Genomic DNA, 27,931 nt, shown 5'->3' on the forward strand with positions numbered 1-27,931 from the left:
GAGTGGGGGGGAAAGAACAACACAGCAAAAAACAAAAAAGTTGTTTCTAGAACAAGGATCAGCTATTGTAAAAAAATGAGAACATATGCCCTTCCATAAGAACCAACTTATACCTAGATCCAGATTCAATATCCCCCCAGAATATCAAGATCATCTTATGCTCTACTCACTGCCGCTTTCCAAATTTTCAATCATTTTTATTTTTGGCATAACATGCATCTTAAAAACTGAAAAACTCAGAATTGTCAAAAAAAATAATTCAATATTAAAAGAAAAGCAAAACCCAAACCAAACCAAAAACACCCCAAAACCAAACAAAAAAAACCCACCAAAAACCAACACAAAAAAACCCCCAAACAAAACAAAACAAAAAACCCAAAAACAAACAAACCAGAAAAAAAACCAAACGCTTACCCCCCCCCCCCCCCCCACAAACAGGAAAAAAACCCACCAAAACCCCCCCCCCCCAAATTCTGGAAGACCCATTTGACCTGACTATTGGTGACAATCTTCTAATGGAAGGAACTATATTAGAATAGTATTTTCCCACTTCATACACAGTATAGCATACTGTGACAGGAAGCATCTTGTGTGCACAAGCTGAAGCATATGCTGAGGCTGAAGATTTGGAAAACAGTCTACTAAGTACAAGCATTCTCCTGCAAGTGACAGATCAGTATTCTTGGTTAAAAAGGGACAGCATCAAAACTAAAATTTTGAGTGACCCTCAAACATCAGAAAAGAAACAGGACCTCGAGCTAGTGGAACTTCCTACATAAGGCAGTCAAATTTACAACCAGTGTATACATTCACTAAGGAATTACTTTTTTTTTGGTAAAACCAACAATCCAACATACTGCAGAGTCTGAATGTGAAATATAGGCACAAAATAGATTCTCTACTTTTTTTCAGTGTGGAAAACATAGCTATTTAACAATGTAATAAGAAAATTTACTATCAGGTGAGCAAAAATTTGTAACAATCTGAATAAAACAAAGTACTGTATAAAGGTGCAAGATCGAGCAGATTTGATTTTGGTTTAAACATATGAGTAAATCATGGAATCTTTCTCTTCTTATCTATAAAGTATTTCATGTTACCAGTATCATTCTAGCTCTTCCCAGTTGTCAGTAAGGTTACCTTTGCTTTGACGTCTAATACTAACCAGCTTTCCAGCTGATTTGATACTCCACCGGGAACTGTTTCCTGAGCTGGCCAGGTTTGTGTATTTTGTGGAGCCTTTGGTTTCATCTTCCCAGCCTGACCAGGCTGTATAGTCACTTAAAGGAGTTGCTGCATTGCTGGTAGAGTCAGCAGTGCTAATCTGCGGTGGTTCCCATCCCTCAATCTCATCTGGTTTCCTAGGTGGAACATTCTGCTTTATCACCAAACTGTCCCAAAAACCTGGCTTCTTTTCAGACTTCATCTCTTCCTTTAACTTTAGGTTTGTTCTACAAAAAAACAACAGTGCGGTGATTAATTTCTTCATTTTACAATGTATGTAGTAGTTATTAATAAGCATTCAATTAATTTATATATTTTACAGTCAGGGATGCTAATAAGTTGTCTAATCATCCATTACTGTCAACTTCAGGAAAAACACCATCATATGCATGTAAGCCTAAACATAGCAGAATCTTACAGCGATAAATCAGGGGAGGACTGAGTATGGTCATTTCCTATTATAAAAGAACTTACATATATACCATCACCCCTACCCCCATTCAGGGGTGAATTACACACAACTGCTTTTGGAAATGTACCAAGTATTTTAGGATGCATTAAAACTATTTAGGACTTTAACCAAAAAACAGTACAAAACAAACAAACAAAACCCAAACCAAAACAAAAAAATCCCCAGAGGTAGGATAATAGAAGGAATATGAAAATGTCCTTTCTAACACCAGCTTTAACACTCACTCACTATGTCCCTCAGTTTCATATTCCTGTCTCCCCCTTGCCAGTTAAACCCTATACCCTAAAATACTTGATGTACTGTTAGGACAGTATTAGGACTTTAAAGATACCAGCTTTATCTATACAATATCATGAAAACAGCTGTTTTGTACTTCTGGTAAGAACTCTCAAAATCCCCCTCCCAGACCCAAGAAATAACAACCTTCACTGTAACTTCTCTCTCAAAGAGACATTTGTAAGGCTACTCATTTTTACTTTTCTTATCCCATTAAGAATCTTCAGTCTTAATAATTTCATATTTGCAGCTGGAATATTTAAATTACAGAAATGTAGAATGTTTACAGTTAATTTTCTGTGCAGGGTTATGTACGTAATCATATAATGGGCCACAATGACAGGCTGAACACAACCTTCAGGGTTCAATAAGCTAAACAGCAAATTGAAAACATTATCCGCTAGTAGCATATAAATTCCTTAGCCACAACTAAACCCACCACTAAATCTTTGTCTAATATTTCTATTAAAAGAGCTTTTTTCCATCCATGAAATCTTTGCTCCCTCATATTTAAATAGAAGCAACTCAATCAATACCTTTAAAATTACTTTACTGAATTTTGAATTTATGATTACTCAGAATTTTCATCATGCTAAAAACAGTCACATACTCCAAACACTTTTCTTGTATTTCGTAAGTAGTGCACTTGAAAAGTTCCATTTTTCTTTAAAAGTAAAGTAAAAATTGTGGTATACAGTTAAAGAAAAATATCCTAAACTTAAAAAACAGGCAGTTTTCATAATAATACGAAAATAGCTTTCCACATCTGTGGTAACTCTGTTTAAATACTTTTGCTCTCTTCACTGTGTTACTTGATTCTTATATTCAGCATCAATTGCAAGCATCATTAGAGGAGCCTAGCGTCTTAGTAACACCCATAAAAGTGTACACAGATAGCTGGGAACTTTTGTGAAGTTTTATTGAACAGGCTCATATGGAAATGGAAATATATGCTTTTATATTCTATGTTGTTTATTTATATACAAACACCCCCTACATGTAGATATATACCCTTGCATTCTGAAACACATATATTTCAAAGTAAACTGGAAACAAAGCTTACTACAGAAAGTCTTATCAAATCTAATATTTGGCTGGAACAGATCTACTGATATGTGGCACACTTGGTTTGTGCCTGTACCCAGTGTAGTTAGGTAGCACATGAAGGTAAAACCTACATATATTTGTAACAGCAAAATAGTCTGCTCTGGGAAGAGATCTGTTCTGTTCAGAGAACAGCTGTAATCGTGTCAGCAGCAGAACTACGCCAAGTAACCACCTCAGCTCCGACAAGGAAGACTTGCAGATCCTAGTGTAGCTACCCCACTTAACCTTTTTAGGTGTAGTAAGACTTCAAAAGAGAAAGTAGGGCATGTAAAAAAAGGAATTTGTAAACTCAACCATAATTAATCTTTAAGAGAAAAGACAGAGGGTAAGAATGACCCTTTTACTCAGAAGCCTTTACTCCTTTTCTACAGTAAAAAAAATTATTATGCAGCTACATTCCCTTTTCTTCCTGACAAACCTAAAAATGTTAACAACAACATCTGTCCTTTCCAAATACAGCATGTCTTATTCATTGTAAGCCTAACATATACATAACTCTGAAATGCACCTAAACCTTTCTTTGCTGATTTGACTTCCACGAGTTGAACACTACTGTTCTCAGTGTCTAGCTTTATTACTTTGCACAGCTATTTTCTGTTACAGTGAGTGCATTTTAATAGCAGATAGACCACTTGGTTTTACTTACCCTTTGGATTTTGGAGACTTGCATCCTGCTAGCAATTGCTGTTCATCATCTTTATTGAACATAGACGTCACTTCCTTCCAACCCCGGAAACTTGCACCTTGAACCTATATAGAGAAGTAAACATTCTCATAAATGTGAATCTGACCTACAAGCACGGAGTACAACTGCCACTGCTGGCTCTGGGTGGCTGATGGGCAGCAGCAGCCCTATCTCCTGTCTCCGTGTGGTGCTGCTGGGAGCACAGCGGCTCGGGTACAGCTGCAGAGAATGGCCGTGCTTTGGAAAAGAGCTGGTTGGGTTACTGCACCAAGAGCTCTTTCCTGCTAAGAAGAGAATACAAAACACTGATGATTTTGTGACGTTAGTGAGTACAGCTGGGCTACTGAATGTTCTGCTGGCAGGAGCTGCTTGGATCCATTTTAGTATATCACAGTAAGAAGTGAATCTAGGAAGCTTCGAAGACAGTCTAAAGAGCTTCAGTAGACAGAAATGAAATAAACTGTCACTGCTAGAAGGGGTCACAACAGACAGGACAGCCACATGAATTATGAAACTCTTAAGATTTAACCCCAAAACTACAGCTTCTGGATCTGCAAGCAAAAAGGGTAAGAGCATTAGCTCACCAGTGACATGTAACATGCGACACTAGTGCACTACAGTGTGTTCCCTAAATTTCCTGTGACCATTAAGCATGCAGCATAAATTACTTTTTCAACTTTATTAAAGGTTTGAACCTCTCTCCCCAATGTGAAATAAAGAGGTATAGGTTATTTTTACTTTGATAGCATGCTTATAAAAAATGCACGCACAGAATTTGAAAGTTGCTGTTCTTCCTCACAGAGTCCAGTAAGAATGGTAGTGCCAGTCAGTCAGTGTTACTTGATTACATTAAAATAGTTGTCAACACAAGCAAAGGCTAATTCATCACCTATTATTATGCTTCATCTTGCTTCATCCTTTTTGCAGAACTCAGAGGTGCAAATTAGTATCAATTTGCCATTTAGGTTTTCATTGATTACAGTTTAAGTGGTATGTCCACATAGGCCTTAAAACATGTAAGATGTCACCTACCAATTGAGCACAAAAATCAGGAAAATACTGGTACTGCCAACTCCTCACCTTTCAGAAACCCACAGGCTCTACCATTCACAGGAGTAACACAGCACCCTTGTTGTTACCACATGCTAGTCATGGAGTATTTCCATACCTTGTTCTCCTGTTTTACTGTGTCCTATGCTTTCACTTCTCACCCACCTTCCCTACTCACATCTGAACTGCTTCAGCTACTCCAACTCAGAGGCATAGCAGGTCTGTTTTAGGATCAGGAGGAAGGTCTAGCCTAGCCTCAGTGTCACTTTGGTAAGATACAAACATGGATCCAGCTATGGGCAAAGCACTGGAGAACTCTGAAGAGGGAAGGCTGAGCAAGCCCAGAGCAGTTTCAAGCTCTTGTTTATGGGATATGGACAGACCCGGTACAAAAGAGCCAGGTTCACCACAACTCACCACTTCCTAAATGCATGCCTAATCTTACTGTAAACACAGCATTCCTCATGGCTTCATAAAATAAAACAACAGCTTCTACATATATTTTTTCCCACTCTGACAATAAAATTAATAAAGCTTATAATAAGCAAACCCTTTAATTTAAACATACACTTTTATTTTTAATTAAGTTAAAAATATGTAGATACTACATAAAAATATGTAGCTTAAAATAAAACCAGGCAAGCTGCAGATGATACCTTCAGATACCTTGCTATTCAAAATCCTCGTCTTTAACTATCAGCCTCTTCAAGCATTACTCAACATTTAATGCTTCTGTGGTGCAAATGGTGGTCTAAGCATTCAATTTTAGTCAATGAAGGCCTAATACTGTTACTTGTTTTAGTTGTTCAGGTAAATTCTGTAAAAAGTTTCATATGAGGATTTGTTACTCTGACTGGGCTTCCTCTCACTGCACAGTACTCCATCCACAACAAACTTCCATAAAAAGGAAGAATTTCAGGAAGTTGACTGTTGAAGGAAGTAATCCATTTTAAAACAAGAAAGAACAAAACAAAACAAAATAAAACAAAAATTTAAAAGACAGAAAAACTTGAGAAACCACTTAGCTTTTCGTAGGTTAAAAATATCCTTCATCTTCCTTGAGTCCATAGGTCCTGAGGGAACTGGCAGAGGAAGTAGCTAAGACACTATTCATCATATTTGAAAAGTTGTGACAGTCCAGTGAAGTTCCCACTGAGTGGAAAAGGGGAAATATAACCCCCAATTGTAAAAAACAGAAATAAGGAAGACTGGGGCACTACAGGCCAGTCAGTCTCACCTCTTTGCCCACCAAGATCATGAAGCAGATCCTCCTGGAAAGTATGCTACAGCACATGGAAAATAAGGGGGGAATTGGTGACAGCCAATATGGCTTCACTAGGGGCAAATTCTGCCTTTCAAATTTGGTGGCCTTCTATGACTGGGTTACAGCAGTGCTGGCTGAGGGGAGAGCAACTGGTGTCCTCTACACAGACTTCAGCAAAGCATTTGACACGGTCCTGCACAATATTCTTGTCTCTAAACTGGAGACACACGGATTTGATGGATGAATCACTCAGTGGATAAGGAATTGACTGGATGTTTGCACTCAAAGAGTTGCAGTCAATGGCTCAATGTCCAAGGGGAAACCAGTGACGAGTGACGTTCCTCAGAGGTTGGTACTGGGACTGGCACTGTTTAACATCTTTGTCAGGGACATGGACAGTGGGATTGAGTGCACTCTCAGCAAGTTTGTGGGTGACACCAGGTGTGGTGTAATTGACACACTGGAGGGAAGGGATGTCATTCAGAGGGACCTTGACAGGACAGAGGTGGGCCCGTGTGAACCTCATGAAGTTCAACAAGGCCAAGTGCAAGGTCCTGCAGCTGGGTGGGGCAATCTTATTCACAAATACAGGATGGGTGGAGAACAGATTGCAAACAGCCTTGAGGAGAAGGACTCAGGGGTGTTGGTTGACAGCAAGCTCAACATGACTTGCCAATGTGTGCTGGCAACCCAGAAAGCCAACAGCATCCTGGGCTGTATCAAAAGCAGCGTGGCCAGCAGGTCGGGGGAGGTGATTCTCCTCCTCTACTCTGCTCTCATGAGACCCCACCTGGAGTGCTGTGCCCAGCTCTGGGGCCCACAACATAATAAGGATGTGAACCTGCTGGAACATGGCCAGAGGAGGCCACAAAGATGCTCAGAGGGCTGGAGCTGCCATGAACACAGTTTAAGAGAGCTGGAGCTGTTCAGCATAGAGAAGAGTCTCTTCTAAGTCTCCTCTTCTACACCTGCCTACACCGCCACTGACCTCCTGACACATCTTTTCTCCCAACTGAACAGGAATCAACAGCTCAATCTTGATTGTCTTCTCAGTGGCAGCATACTAAAGAATTTAAACCTTAGCAAAGGAGGAGGTGAAATACTTATTTCACACTTCCAGAAGCTTCTTTGTAACTACTGAACTGTTTTTAAGACCACAACCTTGTTTTTTGATTACTGCTCTTATGTAACTGTCACATACTAAAGAAATCCCTCAGGATAGCCTGCTGCATTTCTGTATTTCTTTCCAGAGTTCTTTAAAGCCTTTAAACCTACTGACAAGTGCCACCAATGCAGCTGGAACAGTTACAACTGCATCTGCTGGTACGTACAGCTCAGGAAGGAGATCTTGATGTCAGCATTCTCTGGAACCATCAGTTTGACATGCAGCAGCTGTATAGCCAAAAATCCTGGGAACCATCACAAATTCAGAAAGGAGATCCATAAATCAATCCCCCCTATTTAGAGAGATGCACCCTCTAATACTCAAAACAATGATTCTTGATGTTAGGGGAAGAGGCCCTAGACACTATCCAAGTTATGTTCTCCCTGAACACCATCTCCTGTTGCCACAGGCGCAGACAGACTGCCAGAATACCTGGGCCAGTCTCTGAATCAGTTGGGAATTTCTTACAATTTAACAGAGCACCTGGAAAAAGACCCAGATCCCAGAACAATTGACTTCCTTGCAATGGATGTCAAAGGAAGGTCAGTAAGCAAGATGACACTTCAGTAAGCTGACTCCTCACCACACTGGAGACATATTTTATGTAAAACTATTGAAGTTATGCAAAGTATGAAAACACAGTACTGATATGGTCTTAAAGCATCAATCCTCTTGTGAAGCTCTGTATCTCGTTTTTCTGATGTAATTGTCTACACAAAACTCAAAAGTGTACTACTAAAATTTTCAAAAAGGTTTATAGATGTAACTAACAAGCTTATATTCTCAAACCTTTAAAGTATTTTTCCATGTGTCAGTGGGAAAAGAAATAACTCAACATCCAGAGTTCACAGAATCACACAACTTTTACAGCTGGAAGGGACCTCTGGAGACCATCCGGTGCAACCACACTGCTGAAAACAGGGTCAGCTTCAGCAGATTGCCAAGGATCATGTACAGTCAGGTTTTGAATATCTCCACAGCTGGAGAATCCACAACCTCCTGGGGTAACCTGTTCCAGGGTTTGACTGCCCTCATGGTGAAAACATTTTTTTCTTACGTTTAAATGATATTTCTTTTATTTCAGTTTGTGCCCATTGCCTCTTGCCCATTCACTAAGCACCCTGAGAAGGGTCAGACTCTTTACACTCTCTCTGTTGCTGGTGTACATGCAAAAGCCTTTCTTGTTGCTCTTCATTCTTCTCACCAGATTTAACTCTAGGTAGGTTTAACCCTTCCTAACCCCAACCCTGCATGCTCATATTCTCCTCAGGTCACTTGACCCTGCTTCCACCTCTTGTATGCTTCCCCTTTATGCTTGAGATTTTTCAGGAACATCTTGTTCATGTCTCCTGCCACCTTCACTTCTTTCTCTGCTTGATAAGTTGGGCTATTCTTGAGCTTAGAGAAGTTCATCTTTGAAAATCAAAATTAACTGATACCACTGGAATAGAACCAGGTGTACAGTCAAAACTGTAGTAAAAAAAAATCAGTGAAATGCTTATGGGATTGCTAAAAAAAGATAGCACTATTAAGGACTGCAATTGTAACATCAGATGTTAGAAAGTCAAAAGCTTTAGAAATCAGGTTGGATGCTGCAGTCTACTATGTTTCAAAAATGTCAATGTAAAACAAAGAAGAAACTTCTCAAGATTCCATTTCAGTGTTTTCTGGAGTAGGAATACAGACTGGTCTCATACCAGTTTGGGTATGACAGCACAGAGTATGCCTATCAGAACAGCAATTAATGAAGTTTCTCCCATATCTTCCACTTTAGGTTGTGAAAGCCTTTGCAGAAATCCCCTTTGCAGTCACCTGAAATGTAAAAAGTGGCAGACTACTGCCACTATCAGTATGACAACTATGATGACTATCATCATCATCTGTCCCAACAGGCATCTAAAGTGCTCAAGCCAGAGCACAGATTCTTTTCCTTCAGTAGAGGAAACTCCAGCTAATGAAGTACTCTTTTTCCCCCATGAGAAAGATGTCTTTTAATTAGAGTATCATCTGAAACTGAGAGTACAAGCAGTCACTTCTAGAACATCATGTAAAAGATGCAGCCTGTATCCCTACTCAAACTGTCTGCCATTTCTCTCCCCCAGTTCCTCCCCTCTGCTTTGCCAATGCTTCAGTATCAGTGCCCATCTGTCAGACAGATTCCTAGAGAAAAGTCTCACAAGGTGACAAATCTGGTTTATCAGACACTGCTGCTGAAAAGGGTCAACCCAGTCCATCCCCCGTGTGATGCTGTGGAAAACCAGTTCAACTCACTAAGCCAGCAGAAATCTAACTCACTCATTTTTTTACAGTCTTTTAGGTTAATGCTATGAATCAGCTCATTAAAAGATGTCTCCGAAGCATGTGGACTTTAGGGGCAAAAGCACCTTTTTTTGCAGCAGCAACTATTATAACAGCTGAAGCACCCTCTGAAAATTGCAGTCATCTATCAACTTTCTTACATACATACAACTTTGTACATACAGTATGGCTTCCCCAAACTCACCCCCCTAAGCTTCACTCTGTAAACTCAACCTTCACTGTAAGACTTCTGTTTTGTTACCTGTATTGATTCAAGTGAATCAACTGTACATAAATTGTATATGTTGACTACAATTTTTCTTTCTTTAGATAAAACAGGGAGCAAATGTTTACTCATAGTTAACTTTATTAAATGCCCCAGAATGGGACAGGTCCTCTTAAATTGGAAGTCTCCTACAAAATTGATAAGTATTATTACCAAAAATTAGTTTAAGGACACCATTTTTCACCACATCAACAAATTCTGATGTTTAAATGATTCTTCATCTCATAATAGGTAAACAAGCAGTGAGTAACAAATGAACAATCAAAGAGTCCACTGGGAAACAGTAAAGCATCACAAAGAAGACACTTCAGTTAATTTTACTGTCAAAGGTAAACAGCTGATAATTAGAACTCTGCTAGAGGGCAAGAAGGTTCATGAAAAATTAGGCTAAAATGCAACAAACCAGGAACGCTAACAGCTGGGTATAAACTAAATAAGTAGTTCAGTCCTTAAAGCAATTTTTAAAAGTAAATTACACAAAAAGTATGCAGATATAGATGAACATATACTAAAGAGGACAATTGTGTAAATTTAGCTGAAAACAGGTAAACTCAGGCATCAGATGGATGGGTTTAATATATGTGAACATCTTATTCACACAGAATTCAATCAATTCAAAGAATAACAACGAGATGTGGGACAAGAGGTACAAGACAAGATACAAGACAAGCAGCCTACAGTTCAAAGCAAGAAATTCAAGTATGTTTGAATATTACTCTGACTGCATTATGAGTGAGTACCTGTACTTTCAATATATTCCTGTTAAGACTTTTCTACTTCCCGACTGCCTGGCCAGCAGGGCTCTGGAGCACAGAAGTCATTCTCTGCAGGCTAGAACAAGCCACATGACAGTCTTAGCAACTAAAAAGAGCAATTACAGGGGATTCTTGCTGTATACCTGTGGTGAGAATCAGCATGTTCAATGCCATTGTGTAGTTAAGCAGCTAATCCCTAAAAAGTCACTGCTCAGCAGGTATGAAATGAGATTTACAGAAATTTATATTTGGGCCATGTTTTAGCAGACCTTCACAAGTATTTTCACAGAGGATTGACAACTGGTAATCAAAACTCTCCAGCAAAGTAGAGGCACTCTACAAAATGCTTGCAGAAATTTTTTATAAATACAAACAAAAAGAACAGATTTTCCTCTTGACCTTGACTGAGAAGAAACAATTGTTTGTTCTACAGCTGCCCTCACTCCTCCCCTTGAAAAAAAAAGAACCTAAAATAAAAAAGCTAGAGATGGAATTTTCTGTATAAGTACCTTACAGTTCAATAAAGTTACAACTAAGTGTTTAACAATTAAAAAAAAATCAATCAGCTTGAACTAAAGTGTTGTTCCCACATTATAGGAAGCCCACTCATAACATACAAGAAGCCAAATAAGAGAAACGTAAAAAACCTCTCCTCTCCAAATTTGTCTTACAGATATTAAAGCATTGGGTGGTGGGAGGGGAAGAGGCGTGTTTCAAGTCAGCCGGCCTCTGGTGTGCAGATCAGCGGTTACTCTATCCTGTGGCATGCAAAAAATGAAACTCCAGGATATAGCCCCATCAGGGTTGAGACTGACCGGCCTGCAATTCTTTGGTCTTCTTTATTTCCCTTTCTTAAATTGGGAGTTATACTTTCCCTTTTCCAGGCAGTGGGAACTTCCCCAGACTGCCACAACTTCTCAAGAATGATGGATAGTGACTTAGCCACTACCTCCACCTCAGGACCCACAGATGTATCTCATCAGGTTCCATGGATTTGTGCACATTCAGGTTCCTTAGATGGTTTCAAACATGATCTATTTTGTTATTCAAAATTCTTTGTCTCTTTTCAAAATCTGGCCTAAAACCAACTGTAGATGAAGTCTCTGCTGTACTTTTAACTCAGAAGCTCAGCACATAGGTGAGAGCCCCCAAGATTAGTTTTGTAGAAGCCAAATCATAGAATCATTAAGTTTGGAAAAGACCTCCCAGATCATCAAGTCCGGCGTTGACAGAACACCACTATGTCAAATAAACCATAGCACTAATTTCCATATCCAGTCATTTTTTGAACACTTCCAGGGATGGCGACTCCACCACCTCCCTGGGCAGCTCGTTCCAATGCTTAGCCACACTTTTGGTGAAGAAATTCTTCCTGATGTCCAATCTGAACCTCTCCTGGTGCAGCTTGAGGCCATTTCCTCTTGTCCTATTACTAATGCCTGGGAGAAGAGGCCAACCTCCACCTGGCTACAACCTCCTTTGAGGTAGTTGTAGAGAGTCATGAAGTCTCCTCTGAACCTCCTTTTCTCCAGGCTAAACACCCCCAGCTCTCTCAGCTGCTCCTCATGATTTGCTCTCTAAGTCATATGTCCAGGCACAGTGTGAATACAAGTTCCAGATTTCTGCATTTTGCAGAGCACCACTAGAGGGTTCACAGTTCCTCACTTTCAGATGTCACAATGCTTTTTAACCAGCTATACCTGCCTTTCAAGAGAGCTGTTGAGAGGGAACTAGAGAAATTCAGCATTGCAATTAGCCTGTCCTCACTGCTCAGTGGGCAGCCTCCTGCAAGAGCAGGATCTAAGACTGTTCTCCAACTCCAGTTGTAGCCATTCGGACTAGCTCCTATTTTAAACCTCCAAACCTAGGTCAAAGGCTTTCCTCTGCAAATGGGCATCAGCACTGTCTTAAAATTAAGGCTTTAAGAGACCAGGAAGGCTGTTTCCCTAAAAAGCAGATACATTTTTTATCCACTACCTTCTTCTTTGAAAACTTTGTTGTTCTTCACCATAATGCTTCAACATGGAGACTATTTTATTCATGATATGTGCATACCAAAAGGCTGTAATTCATCAGCCTTTTATTAACGTATTAAAGATTTTAGAACTTCTGGAGTATCACTGTACTGAGTGCTTCTAAGACAACAAAACAAGCAAATAAAATACAGAATTGCTTTCAGAAAGAGAAGATAAGAAGGATAGGGTGCTTTCTTGTGAATACATTTTTAAGACAAGAGGGTTTTATTTTAAAACAAAAAGTACTGCAGCTCAATAGTTTGCCTGGTGACATATTTGTTTGGATTTTTTTAAGTCAAAGCACACACTTACCAAGCCTTTCTGAAAGAAGGAGCAAAAAAGTTTCAATATAAAATAGTTTTAGGAGTCTCTCCCTAAACATTTATCATCTGGTATAAAATACATGGTATTATATGTTTTCATTAAAAAATTATATTTTTTCAAAGGGGTAGAAAAAGGTATAATACAATCTAATTACTATTTTCAATGAAAATCATGCTGCATCTGAAGTAGAACAAAAAGAAGTAACAGAGACAGATGTTCAGTTTATACATATTAATGTAAAGTATCCTGTTACGCTAATGAACCTATTTTAAAATACTTTTCTCTATACCTATGGAATTTCAAAACAAGCTCTAGCATATCATAATAACTTCCAGTTCTTTCATCTCCCACTTATGTATTTTAAGAACATTAAAGAAGATTCTTGGACACATATCAAGGTAAAAAAAAAATTAACTTGCATGCCTATTTCTCTTTCCTGAAAGAGATACAGAATAAAATTCTTAACCTCTTGTGGTCAGAGAGCCAGCTGAGCTACATATAATGGAATAAGATCTCTTCTACTTTTCATGTTGTCTTTGGCAGTTGCAGCTAGATTTTAGTGCCTCTTTAGACTTCAGTTATTCCTGTGTCTTCTTATTTTCATTTTGTGTTCTAATATCTATCATGTGGAAGAAAAAAAATTAGGATACCATTAATGAAAGAAAATAAGGCAACTTTCCAACTAATACTGCACTGCTAATACTTCAATGAGAACCCCATGACCAAGGATCATATATAATTATAAAGTCATCAATGAAGTATATAAATATCTTCCTTAATCAGATGTCCATGAAAAACTGGTAACTAGCATACAGTGACTGAAATATATATAAAATGTTACACTTTCAAAGAACAAGTATTTCTCTTTGTTGCAAGATGTGACACTGAAGGTGACACTTCATCATGAAGAAACTGGTCTTTATTCTCAAAAAATGATAAAGATAAAAAAGGCCAATAGTCAGTTTTGGTTTGACAATCAGCACTGACACATTTTCATCATGGCCAGTCTTCGCAAATGAAGTTTTGGGAAAGGTCTCTACCCACGTTTCCTACAAGCACGCTGGTGATACAGGGCTTTGCAAATGTGGGTAAGGCCTTCGAGCCTGCGCAATGGATTTTTTAGGTGAGACACAGTATGCGCTGAACTGAGCCCACCCTTTAATCCTAAGGTTCATCTGCCAGGGCCAAGCGAGCTTGGACGGTGGCAGCGAGGTCCTCAGGACGTAGGTTTATTTAGAGTGACCTTCTCTTAGATGGATGGCCTTACAGGGCTGATCGAGCTCCATCTGCCTGGGTTTAGAGTTGTCCTTCTCCTCTGTGTGTTCCGGGGCTCCCCCTCTCATCTCCCACGATGGCACTGTCTGCACAGGCAAAGCTCCCCCTCTCTCGTTCCTTTCCGCGCCCGGGGCCGGGCCTGGGCCCGCGCTGCCATGAAGCACGCGTTCCAGGGCCGGTCTGGGCCCGCGCCCTGACACATTTTAGACTATTCATAAATGCTTTTATTTTATTCAGGCCATCATAAAATTGACAAAATATGATCACAATGCAAAATTAAGTGAACACCACTAATAAAATAAGACGTGAAGAAAACTACACTTCTAATGATGAAAAATATTGTACCAGATGTAAAAAGCAAAATCAAGCCCTTAAAAAACCAAAGACCCCATACCACAAAGAGAGATCAAGAACACCCTTCTATCATAACAACTTTAGTACAATTAAAAATAAAAATTTATTTTGATCTTAATGATTGTTTCTCTATTTTTTGGATCACCACTGATTTTCTAAATATCATACTAGATGATGGTCTATGCAGTGTCTGTGGCCTGGAGGGAGAGGAATGTCCCAAGACTTTTTCCTCCTTCACATTAAAAAGTTCTACATTTATTTGACTCAAGGACAGACTTTCGCCTGCATTCCCCTCCATTTGTAACTGTAGATTTCAGAAGAAAATTAGAGTGCTAAAGATGCTTGTGAAGGTTATTCAGTAGGGAAGCATTTCTGTCCATCTCTGAATTAAACTCCTGTCTTAGTATTGTCAGGCCATCCTGTTACTATCAATGCTCTCTTCAAGACAAGGCAAGTAAGATCATTGTTGGGAATACTTTAGAGGCCAAATATATAGGAAGCGGGATATAGAATTCAGGAAATATGCAATTTTCACTTTCTTCACTCTGTGTTTTAATGAGAAATTTATTACTTTTTTTTTCTCTACATATGACTCCAAATACAAACAGTCACAAGTACAAAACCAGAACAGCTGTGTATAACTGTAAATATTTAACTCCAGTTTCAAAAAAACCCCTCAGAATTAAAGCAGAACACATCTTTTATGGAAAGTGTCTTCAAAGTGGCAGTTTCATATAACCTCCAGTGTTCACTTTGGTCCATATTTTGCTTACATCACACACTCACTGTTTCAAAAATCAAAGTTATCACTCCTTCCTTTTCAACTAAAGTAAATGCTAAGGAGTTGATATGCTCTTTGCTCCATAAGCTTAGTTTTTGTTTTTGGTAACTCCACACATACATATCCCAAGACACCCAAAACACTCAGTATCCCAGCTTCTATACATTACCAAAGACCTCCTTCACTTTGCTAACAGCATCAGAAAGAGGTGAGAAAGCCGGCAGAAAAGTGCTACGTATTTCTAGTCATGTGGCGGCCCAGATGTATCAGCTTCATTTTGAGAGACCAGCTTCAAATCCCAGGCATTTTTATTTATTTATTTGCATACTACTGTTTCTATTTACTTTAGAGGCAAGACTTTATATTATACAGGGGACAAGGATGGAGCATTTCTAGAATTGAGTATGAAGACCATAACACTATAGTTCAATAGTAATTGTGTGTTGGAATAGAGCAAGTTGTAGATAGTCAGCTTTACTTGTGGGGGCAGAACACAAAATCAGGAACTCGTATTATCATTCAAAATGAGAATATTACTTCCTGTGGATCTCAACAAGTTATTTAGCTTCTAGATTTCAGTTGGCTGTCTAACACAGGAGGACATTATTGCAGATGGGATACCAAAAAATTACAAAGTTAAGATTTGTCTAGTACTCTCAAATTAAATTTAATTACTTCCCCCCTTTTTGGGTTTTTCTTTTCTCTCCTTTAAGGAAAAACATTAGCAACATTTTAAATGGAAATGCCTCACACATACCATTTCAGAAGCCTACCTGTTTCCTCTCAGCACTCCCAGCTCTCAAGCTTTCGGATGAGGTCTTAGACTTAACATGATGGCATCTCTCCTTGGACACACTACAAGCTAGAGAATACCTCAGCTGATTTGTCCAAATTTTTCCCAAGAAGAAAAAAAAATTAACAAGAACTAGGAAAGCCCCAAGGGGAAATACAGTAAGAGAAAAAATTATTTCAGACATCCAGAGCTGGCAGAGCTACCGGTTTCAACAACCAACAATACCGTCTCCAGAACTAACAGGACACTGTTAGTACCTTCCAAAGAAATAAAACCTCTCATTTTAATTCTTCCAGCTCTCTAAGAATCTTAGGAAGGATAATAAAAATATGAAAGTGCATACATCATGTTCTACTAGAGAAGAGAAAAAACAGAAGTGTGAAGGCATACACCCTCTAGCAAGCCTGAACACAAGGAAGCAAGGGTGCAAGGCATTTTCACAGTGAAAGTTTTTAGGGGAAAACCATGAGATGCAACAAGCACCTCATAGAGCCAGGGAGTCAGCATAATAAAATGTGAATACCATTGTTAACCAACGACGTAATTCACAATAAATAGTAGACAAAAGGAGGTATTTGCTTCTCTAAATGAGGGACAACTAGGACTGTGTTGCTGTGTTAATACAGTGTTACTACTCACAGATATAGAGTGCTACCTCATACGGAATGAGACACAAGTTTGCAGCAACTATACTCATGCAGTGGAGGCTGATGGTTAGAGGACAACACCAAGTTTAAAGATACGAAATACAAAGTTTAAAAGATATGAAACCCTCAAGAAAAAGAATGGTGAGAATCTAATCCCTAAAACACAGTTTTGGGGGTGGAAGACCTAACAAGTATCCAAAGCATCCTTTTAAGATACACTGTGAAGGAAAGGAGACTTGGACAACGGCAGTGTGGTTGTGATGTCCATCCATATATCCCATGTATTGATCGAAAACAGCCTGTAGGTTTGAGTTCAGCAGTCTCCAGCAAACTTAATTTCGAAATGTTTTGTGGAAAAACCATCCTTATGAAAAGCAGAGAGGAGACTAATGCCACATGGTGGGAAGAGAGTGCAAGAGGAGCAGGTGTAGGGGTTCAGAACCATCCATGGCCCACATTGCAGGGAGGGACCTGCACACTGTACAGTAGGAATGGGTTGTGTATAAAAAAAAATAAAATAAAATAAAAATAGACAGAGGGAAAGAGCAGAGGGAGGGAGAGGATCTGTGCCACCACTGGGAAGAACAGAGGAAAAAAGATGAGAAGTCACATACAACCCACCTTCACTTGTTACCCACAGAATAATTTGTATTTTTTAAGTGATACACATTAGTACACCCTTCTTCTGATACATATTCTCTACTTGCATTACCATTCTGAGATCAGGGAGCTTACCATTTGTTTTTTCAAGTTTTCTTTAGAGAACCATCTACTGTGCCGTTACATGTAAAGAGTGAAGATGAGCTTTCTTTATCATGCTGTATAACACATGTTGATGCTGAACACTTATAAACTATTTTATCTGGACAGTTTAGAGTTATGACAATTCACTTTTTACTTCAATTTAAAAGAAAAACATAGACCCCAATTACAGTATTTAGATACTAATAGGTGACTAAATGCTAACGATAGTGAGAAATGCTGATCAGCAACTTGAGTAGCCCTCCAGTTCTGGCAGGGGAAGGTTGGTATGTGCAGTGTGTTTTCATAAGGAAACAAGTGCCCTTTTGTTGGACATACTGCAAACCATAAGGTACTCAAGGGACTAATTCAACTTGCACACAAACCTTTTTGTACAGAGATCAAAATCATAATCTACTTCCCTCAGCTTCCTTTGTGGTAAAGTAATTAATTAGTCTCCTTAGATCATTCACTTTCATAATTCAGGCCAAGATGAGGAATGCTGGACATTGAAGAGTTAAGGCAAATAATAGCATCATCTCGCTCTGTATGCCCTTCTTTTGCTCTAGCACATAAAATGCTAGATTATTGATTTTCTCTACCCAGTTGTGGAACCTTCCTATGGTACACACACACACATTCACTGTCAGAGCTGAGCACAGATAAGAGTAAACAAGATACTGTTAAAAGAGTAGGTCCTTCTACTGACTTATTGAATCCCCTCTGCCTATCATCATGCCTCACCAAGGATTGAGTGTAATATAAAGTCTAGGTTATCATGCCTGTGAGCACGAATTAGATTATGTACCACAGAAGTACCATTTAAGTGGAAAAAAATCCCAAAACAAAGGATACACCTCAAGAGATACATTCCAGAGAAGAATTTAACATAATCTCCAGTACTCCACAAACCCTACTAAATAATTTAGTGATAGGGGAGGGGAAGGTTAAAAAAATAGTTTAAAAAAATCACTCAGGAAATCACAAACCTGAAAGTTAACCTCTGAAGCTGGAAAGGTTCCAAAAACACTGATTACAAACCAAACAGTTGAACAACTGTATATACACAGCCTAACCAGAAACAGCACAGATTGGGAAGAGGAGATCACCATCTTAAAATACAGCTAACAAAAGAAAATATTTCCTTGGGTTTGAGAAGGATCTTACTATTATAGTGTAAAATGAAACGAAGAAGACTAAAGCTGATTATTAATGCAAAAGTCACTCTGCTTATCTGAGTTTAGAACTGAATCAAATCCACAGAAAATACACTCAAACATAAGTAAGAAGAAAGTTATCAGCAGAAGATCAGTGGTATTTGGCCTCATTTTCCTTGCTGCACTTATAACACACACCTGGAAAAATTCAATGGATGGATATATGCTTTGTGTCAGGAAATTGATGCAACAGTGATCAAATGTAAATGGGCACTGAAACAACTACATATATTCCTTCAACACAGCTGAAAAACAAAGCTGAACTGTACCTGAATACCCACACAAAACTAAACATGCCTTTAAAGATAAACAAGGCTTCCAATTTTAACAAATAGAGACTGCATTACCCAGTCATACACAGTTTTCTTCTCGGACATGAGGCTATGTGTTCAGACGTTCCCCCAGTGCTGAACCATGAATTGCCTCTGCTCCTTTCTGGCAGAGACAGCCTAGACTGAGATCAAGATAATTTGATCAGCCTTGCCCATATTTCATCTACTGATAGATCTCAGTCTTCCATTTGTATGTCCCTAAGGCAAGTGAGTGAATCAAACAAGCCATCTGGGTAGGTGATATAAATTGAAAATTGCTTGTTAATGTCAACAAGGAAAAGTATTCACCTAGGCATTTCTAAAGTCTTGCTCAAGAGTAATTTGGCATTTTAAATTCATTTTTCTCTTCTATAAACAATACTTTTCCACTCCAGAGTGCTCACCACACTTAGAAAAAAATCTACATTATGACAATAAATCATTAAATATGCCACTGTAACTAAATAGTGACAGTGATTCCTATCCTGCAAATCTGCTCTGACAGTCTTCAGCAAAACTGAAAATTAAAAAAAGGAAAATGTAAAAATCTAAGTATGTTAAAGAATTATACTTTATTTTATGAATATATTTAGTAGACAACACTAATCTGGAAATATGCTTTTAAAATATAATTCATCAGACCATTTACAGAATAACTTATTTCACTCCTGTCAGAGACTGAAATAGTTAATGATTTATGCATTCTAAGATTGCCAAGGGACTTTTTCAGGCTCTTGACTTTTGCATTATGCCTTGATGGGCAGTTGGACCCATCCCTCCCTTCAGAGCTGAACGTATTGAACCCTAAAAAGGCAAGTAGATGCCTCAGATGGGCAGCTGGACCCTAAAAAGGCAAGAAGATACCTCAGGTGGGCAGTTGGGCCCGCCCCTCCCTCCAGTGCTGAAGACGTTAAGCCCTAAAAAGGCAAACAACTCCTCATCTCAGGGGAGCTGCAAAAAGCATGCTGAAGGTATATAAACTGACTGGTGACTTTGGGGTTTGGGGGGGGGGGTTTCTCCTCCCCCCCCACCGCCTGCGGATCAAGACCACCGCTCTCAAGATTACCAAGCTGCATCCCTGGATCCACTGAGTGACCACTGCCCTCAAGGTTGCCAAGCTGCATTGCTGACTTCAGTGAGTGACCATCGCCCTCAAGATGGCTAAGCTGCATCGTGGGATCCAGTGGGCGGTGACTATATACATTTCTTTTTCACTCTCATCTTTTCTTTACTCTTATCCTCTCGTCTCTCCCCTGTGCATTTCCCCCTCCCAAAGGTTATCTTTATGTTGTATCGTTATATGACAACACCCAAAACGCTGGCTTACCTGATGATGCAAAATTGTTAAAATAAATTTTGGCAATATATGTTTTCAAGCACCGATTATTTAGTGTCGTTTTGCTTTAATCCACCCCAAGGGAAGTATTGATTAAAACCTGAGTTACCCCCCCTCCCCTTTTTCCTGGGCGGGTCGTAACAACTCCACTTACTTTAAAGTCTGGGTGACTACTTCACATAAAGAAGACAACTCATAAAACATATTTAAAACTGCTTCCATCTTCGAGTCTTTCATAACTACCTATTAGTCCCCAGACCAACCAGAAGGTGAAAGCATAGGAAAACTGGTTTCCATATTTCAAATAATTTTAATTTATTCAGTATTAATAATAAAGATGATGCTCCTTCCTTCAGCATCCAGCTGTTAAGAACTTGTTCAGCATTTTCACAAACTGTTTCATTCAATTATTTCAGTTATTGTTTCACATTCCATTACATTTTACAACAGAATATCTAAATTATTTCCATACTTTTACGGCCAATTGATATAAATGGCCAAAGGTACCAGAGAAGATTAATCTCAGAATGTAAGTATTTACATAAGAATACTTCTGTAGCTCTGCATTTTATTGGCATTACAAAGGGAAACATTGGAACACCAGATTCCTATTCTCTCTATTCTTACATCAATACACAAGGTTATTCTATTAATTGTTCAGATTACTGTGCATCTCTGTAGTAGGTGGTTATAACACATCTTATTCAGACTTTGCTTCTCTGAAATATTTTTGGAAGAATATTAAAGATTGAACACCTTGAAAATATTAGAAAAGCTTATATGTCATTAAGAATTTAGTTTTGCCTAATTTAAAATATTTCAAATATGTTTCACAAAATTAAAACAGCTATATTAAGATCAAAATACCATCAGTGTCAAAGCTGAAACAAGGAGGGTCAGATAATCAATTTTAATTCGATTTCTGCAGCAATTCAAAAATGTCAGTGAAGTTTTCAATTTTGCTGAAATTTCCGACTAAAAATTTGTCAATTATTTTTAACAACTTAGCCATAGTAAAAGTTTATGTTTGCTTTTTCATGACCCAGAAAACAAACCAACAGATGCAAATTCAAAAGACAGTAGCTGACACACAATTTTTATTCAGTCATTGAGCTTGCCATTAAATTACATGTCTTTAATAAATGTCTTGCATGAGTAATGGCCATATTTTCCTAGTTCTATTTCTGCAAAACAGGTTGAATGCATCCTTTTTTGGTACAGTGTTCACCAGCACATGCATCGCTTCCTTTTGACATATGGCTTTTATCAACCTTGCGGTGTTAACACAGACCTGTCCTGGAGCTCCTCACAAAGAGCCAGTGGCAAAACTTGTTAGAAATGTACCTCCGATGACAGAACTGAAAGATAGTGTACCTGGTAAAGTGTTCAGTAACTTCTACTAACTCCACTTATGTTATGGATGTCCTCACGCAATCTGGCAAATAGTTTCTATAAAAGTGAGGGGGAAAATTATAAACCTATTTTACCAGTAAATAATTAAAATGATTCATTCTTTCTCAAAACCCGTTATATTTTAGTTTGTATATTGATGGTAGGAAGTTCAGCACCAGTAGGAGAGTATGGCTCCAGAAACCTCACAAAGTTCCATGAAGACACAACAAATAAATTAGGGAAAGTGGATCTCAAGCAATGATGCAGAGGAGAAGATGACAGTGGTTTGTGGATAGGTGAAACAGGATAATTCTGTGTTAGGCAGGAGGGGAGGAAGACAGACAAGGCAGCTGCCGGCAAACAGAGGCAATAAGAGCCAGTAAAGCAGAACTGACTCGAGGAAAGATACAAGTGATAAAAATGAAAAACAGGGGAGAGGAAGGGCCTATACTAAGAAAAACCCTGAAAGCAAGGACAGAGATTTAAATGTAAATTTCCTGAAACAAAGACAGGCCAGCTGAAGAAATGGAATCTGAAGGATGAGGAGAACTTAAACTTTATGCCATAAGCAACAACATTAATATCACCAACGGGATTTGCAGGGACTAGGAGATGGGAAAACACAGCATAGGTATTAGAAGCTGCAGAGGAAGTAATCACCATCAGGATGGGAAGCGAGGGTCTGCACAAGAATTTCAGCTGTCTAGACAGAAAGAAAAATAATAACTTAAAAAAATACTACAAAAGCAGACTTGATGTAGACTTCATAGAGAAAACAACAGTGAAGTCCAGGACACAAATTCTCTTTTGCACAATAGATAAAAATCACCAACAACCTTCACCTTATAGGCTTGACTGAAAGAAAAAGATACATACTGATGGCATCTATAGTAGGACACCAACCAGATAATATGTGCTTTGTGGACTTCTAAGAGTCAGAATAAGCCAACAGAGAGGGGATAAGAGGTGAGAAGCATATCTGATCCCAGTCAACTGTGTAAAAAATGACAGCATAAATAAAAAATTGAAGCACCTTAGAAAAGAAAAGGATTTAAAAAAAAGAAAGCCTAAAGCCCCAAAAGGCACTGTCAGCTCTACAGAGCTCCACGAAGATTGTAAGGAAACAGGACCCACTCCAGAAGCTGCTGAAAGATGGTGTGTGACAAGAAGGAGGAAAAGCAAGAAAAGCAGGCCAAGGAAAGGCTCAGGAAAGTCTTTTCTGACAGTCCCACAATCTAACATTCGAGAATGATGACAGAATACAGGTGATGGATTTTAGCCAGGAAAAATATCACTGAAATGTCACAAGAACAACTTCAATGAAAAGAAAAAAACAGGCTAGCAGAGAGGAAAAGGTATGTCAGAATTATTAGACTACTGCAGGCAAAGCCTGAGACACTGTCTAGCCTGAAATGGCTAGAAAGTGAAGGAAAGGCATTAGCTGGATTAGCACTGACTGCTATATTTTTTTTAATTAAAAAATACCCTTATTCTACGTATTAGTAGAATATAAGAAATGCTGCTCAGCTCCCGCCCATTCCTTCAGGGCCTGTCTGAGTTTGACTCATTTCAAGATGAAAGCTCGTATTAAAATTGTACCAAAGACTTTAACATCTTCATTAAAATATATAACTCAAATTCTGTATAGCCAACTTCCAAACATCCTGAGCAAGTCTAAACAAAATTCAGCATAAAACATGTTTTTGCACATATTCTCTTTGAACATAACAAAAAATATAATCAGAGAGAACAGATCAAGGCTAAGGTCCTGACATATTTTTATATGAAAGATAAGAGTTGCATTAGATAATACAGACCAGCCTGATACCCATCCACTGCCCTAATATATAGATGTGTTTTGAAGCTGAGTGCCATTTTACGTCAGAGTTACATGTGATATTGACACAGCATTGACATCTCTGAGCACTGATTAGATGACAGCAGGACTGAATCAAGGAGAACTTAGCAAAACTGCCAAAACAGTGCCTTCCAGAAGTCAAAACCCAGCATTTTTCCCTTTCCAAAAATACAACTACAGTTTGAAACATAATGACTATATTACAAACTGGACGCAAGCTTGGCACCACTATGTACATTTCTAGCATATTTTCAGAGAGACATATAAAAAGCACATTAATTTCATTTTATAAGTGTTTACTATGTATGCATGTTAAGTTGCCTAAATGCATTAATTATAATCTAAATGAACAAAGCACCTTCATTACATAAATTAAAAATACTTATGCCTCAAAGCATAAATTAAAATTAACTTCTAAGATTCAGTCTAAAACTGTCCAGTTTAAAAAAGAAAAAAACCAATAATCCACACATTTATTTACACAAATACTGTTTCAAAATTTACTTGTCTTTCTTATCTCAGGAAACACCCTACTATTTTAAATAAGTGTTAACAATTCAAAGTACTTGAATGTATGCAGAAACTTTTGCTAAAAAGTGGCCAGAGGCTGACAGTTCCCTCCCTTGCAATTTTCATGTTCTAAAATTTGTTTTTGTTCTCCCCTGGAACAAAATCAAACCACTCCATATAACACAAAACCAAAACTATCAAAACTTCTCTTTACAGATCAAACTAAGCTTTCCTATTTAAGAACTACGAACTTCTACAAATTCAAATGTCTGCTTGAGTAAGCCCAGATCAGGCTTCCATATCTAAATAGGATGACTAAAATTGCTCTAGAGTAACAAAGGGGTTTTTTGTGTTAGGGGTTTTTTTGTTTATTTATTTTTAACTTATAGTAGCCTAATTCTTTGTTGCTGTCTGCTAATGAAATGTCCTAATTATTAGATTGCACAGTGAGAAGTCCTTCACTCTCTCAGCTTTAAAGAAACAACATACAGCACCAACATTTCATTACACTGGAATACTTTCAACCTGGTCTGCTTTAATGACATAGATGAGACTACCAATTTCTTGTCTTTGAAGTAAAAAGTTTCAGCCTTATTTATAGCATGACTGGTAGAAGCTTAAGGATTTTCTTGTCACTTGCTTATTAAAACTGAAAATAAAGACAAAAGACAGTTGTTGGGAAAAACAAGATGTCATAAATCAAAGTCAAAACATGATGACACCAGTTCATCTTCTCTTTTACTAAATGATTTATCAGAAAAGAACCTAGAGGAAATGAAATCTAACAGTCAACTTTCTGTTGCATGAAATCTATTGCTGGGCTTCTTAATTTACTAAAAGGCACTCAAACTAATTATCTGGATTTTGGCCCTAAAGAAAAAAATTAGTGAAGTCCTGGATTGTCTTCTTCTTGATAAGGTAATCCTTCATTCACAGCAGGCTGTATCACAACAACAGAGCTGAGGAAGACTGGGACATTCTCATGCACAGCTAGGGTACCACGAGAACTGGCCCCATAACTCCTCCAAGCTCCAATGGGGCTATTGTCCTCCAAAGTCAGGGAGTTGGGTGTTGCACATCAGGATTAAGCAGGGGCCAAGTGCAGACCACTACCAAATCCCCCTACACATTACTGGATTTCAGTGCCTTGAAATCATATTACTGGGAGAAAGAACAGGTTCTATGAAACATCAAAAATGTCAAACACTAAAAGCAGGGCACGTAAACCAGTTCAGCTACAACAAGCTGAACAAGCGCATTTGGTTACCTCACACTTTCCCCTTGACACCTGTCTAAATGTGTTTTAGACACATTGTACCTGTAGCTGATCTAGAAGCTGCCTTGATCATGAGAATTACAAAGTTAATAAAGTGGTAATAGTTTTCCATACAGTCTATCCTTCCTTATAGTGCACATAAACTCTAAAATAAATACAGTTAAATATTGCAAGAGGAGTGTTGCGTTTCTTTCGAGACATTTTGATTTTAACAGGAAAAAAAACTAATAGCTTATGGTCTTCACTCCATTCTCTGTGCCAAGCCACACTACAGTTGTACTAACCTTACTGAATCCTTGATTTTCAGGAATATTTCATTTAGTGACTTAAAAAAATTTATTTTTCATCTTCCACCTCCAATACCGACATCAGCTTCTTTTAATCCAGTGCTACTGGGACTTGAAAAGGATTTTTCTTAAAATTGATGAAAATGCAAACCATTTGCATCAGAAATCGTCATCACCATTATAACTTGAGATTCTTACTAAAGGAACAGAGGCCCAGGATAGTAAAAAACAATTGGACTGGAAAAAAAAACCAACAAAGAAACACAAACAAACAAACAAAAAACCCCAAAACCAATAAAAAACCAAACTCCAGCCTCTGTTGCTAAGTAGAGGACTGGGAGAACAGTCTGGACAAAAGTCTGAAGAATCATCTTCTGACTGGGAGGCTATAGTCAGGAGTCTAAAAGGGGGCTTGGAGCATTTATGGTAGAGAAGAGAAGTAGTGAAGAGTCAGTCAGATTTACTGGAAGCTTTCAGTGACCTTTGGTGTTTGAGGAGGATTTTCAGGAACTAAGCAAGTCTAGGAGGGCTACAACAGCACAAGCCAAGAGCTTAAGGAAAACAGTGGAAGTTTCCAAGCACCTGAGGATAGGATCTATAGGAGGGAGAGGTTAGGTGTTGCATGAGAGGCTGTGGGAGGTACTTCAGGTTGCCTCCAACCCCACAATCCCCCTTCCTCCCACAAAGGGGGTCTCCAAAATGATTGACTGTTCTCCCACAGGAGAAGATGCTAATCATCCATATGAATCTTCACAGCTGCTGTCAAACTAGTAGCAAGAGTTAGGGCTCTTCTGTTTACAGTGCAGGGGAAAGGGCAAGGCAAGACTAAACTGGTGATTTTGGCTACTGGAGGATAGAGAGAATAATTGCTGTGACTGGGAGAGGCTGCTCTTCAGCAGTAGCCACACATATTGACAACCCGTAGCACTTGTCAACCAGGAACTCAAGCAGAGAGTAGTTTATCCAAACACACTCCAGCTCTTCCAGCAAGCCAGGCAAGACAAACATGGGGTGGGAAGTTGAGTGGGCTTTTATACCTTCCTTTGAATAGAAACCTCACTGGTTTGCAACCCCGGGCAACTGCGTACTTCAGATATGCAGGTGTCCTGCAATCTCTCATATAACATCTAAAGATAATCTGTGGCAACAGAAGATCAGTTCAGCAACAAAAGCTGTATCAGGCAGCGTAACAGGCTTCTGAGCTGGACGGATGCCTAATTGCTACCAAGTTTTTGAAAGCAAGTAAACAAACATTTTTTTAGTTGTTTTGCCTGATACTCAACGGATACCCTTCCCTTCAGGTTGTATTTGTTAGGCGACCAATACTTTGAGAAGGTCACTTGATATTTAACTCATCATTTAACAATGAAAGCTTTCAAATAACATTGCGGCTGATTAAGGATAGCCAACTACTGTTACTGAAACCATAGAAAAAAAGCAATCGTGCCAAAACATCAGTGCTCTACACAAACACGGAAATGAAGGTATGTTCTTAAACATCCCTGTTTAATGCATTGTGCTTTACAGATGGGTTGCAGTGCCCCTGGCTAGGGCCGGGAGAGAAAGTACCCTGTGGTATGAAGCCACTGGAATGAAGGACAGCAAGTCCCAGCAATGCCGGAGGCCGGCTGCTGGAAGGAAACAGAGGTGGATAGGCCAGTCAGCACCCCAAAAATCGGGTGACAGTCGCACGATCCGCGCAAACACCCCCAGCTCCGACCAGGGCCAGGCTGCCGGCACATCCAAAGTGGGAAAAGTGATTACTCATGCCGCCGGAGAGAAGGGCAGCGGGAGCGGGGCCGAGCCTTCCGACCCCTCCGAGCCGGGCTCCGCGCTCCTACCTGGGGGGCCGCGAAGGCGGCGGCGGCGGCGGGCGGCGGCCCGCGGGGATGCGTCTCCTCCTCCTCGGGCGAGTCGTCCAGCAGAACTTTGCTGCTCTTGTTGAGCTTCCACATGGCGGGCACGGGGGCGGCGGCTCCCGCCCCGCTGGTCCCGGCAGCGAGCGGGCCGAGGGGGAGCGGCGCTGCCTCCGCAGCCCCGGCCGGGGCGGCTGCGCTCGGCAGGGCTGTCACCCCGCCGGGGGCTCCCGGGCCAGGAGGAGGGAGGAGCTGCTGGCGGCGCCGGGAGCCCGCCCCTCACCGCCGGCCTGCCGATGCAGCCGGGAGCGCGGACGGTCCGTCCGCGGCGGGGCGGGCGGGGCAGGGCCGGGCCGGGCCGGGGCGCCGTCTCCCC

General features: G+C 39.5%; 1 protein-coding gene across 1 annotated transcript; it reads right to left on the minus strand.

The window, feature by feature from the left end:
* Positions 1-370: 370 nt before the first annotated feature.
* On the minus strand, positions 371-27,931 carry TDRP (testis development related protein). The gene is made up of 3 exons (XM_027690334.1): positions 27,541-27,931; positions 3,726-3,829; positions 371-1,451 (listed from the first exon to the last, which is right to left on the minus strand). Exons 1-3 carry the CDS (start codon positions 27,652-27,654, stop codon positions 1,106-1,108), a joined length of 564 nt encoding a protein of 187 aa, XP_027546135.1. The 5' UTR covers positions 27,655-27,931; the 3' UTR covers positions 371-1,105.

This window comes from Neopelma chrysocephalum, unplaced genomic scaffold (genome assembly GCF_003984885.1).
Source record: "Neopelma chrysocephalum unplaced genomic scaffold, ASM398488v2 Primary Assembly neopelma1_80b, whole genome shotgun sequence".
In the NCBI taxonomy this organism is placed as follows: domain Eukaryota; kingdom Metazoa; phylum Chordata; class Aves; order Passeriformes; family Pipridae; genus Neopelma; species Neopelma chrysocephalum.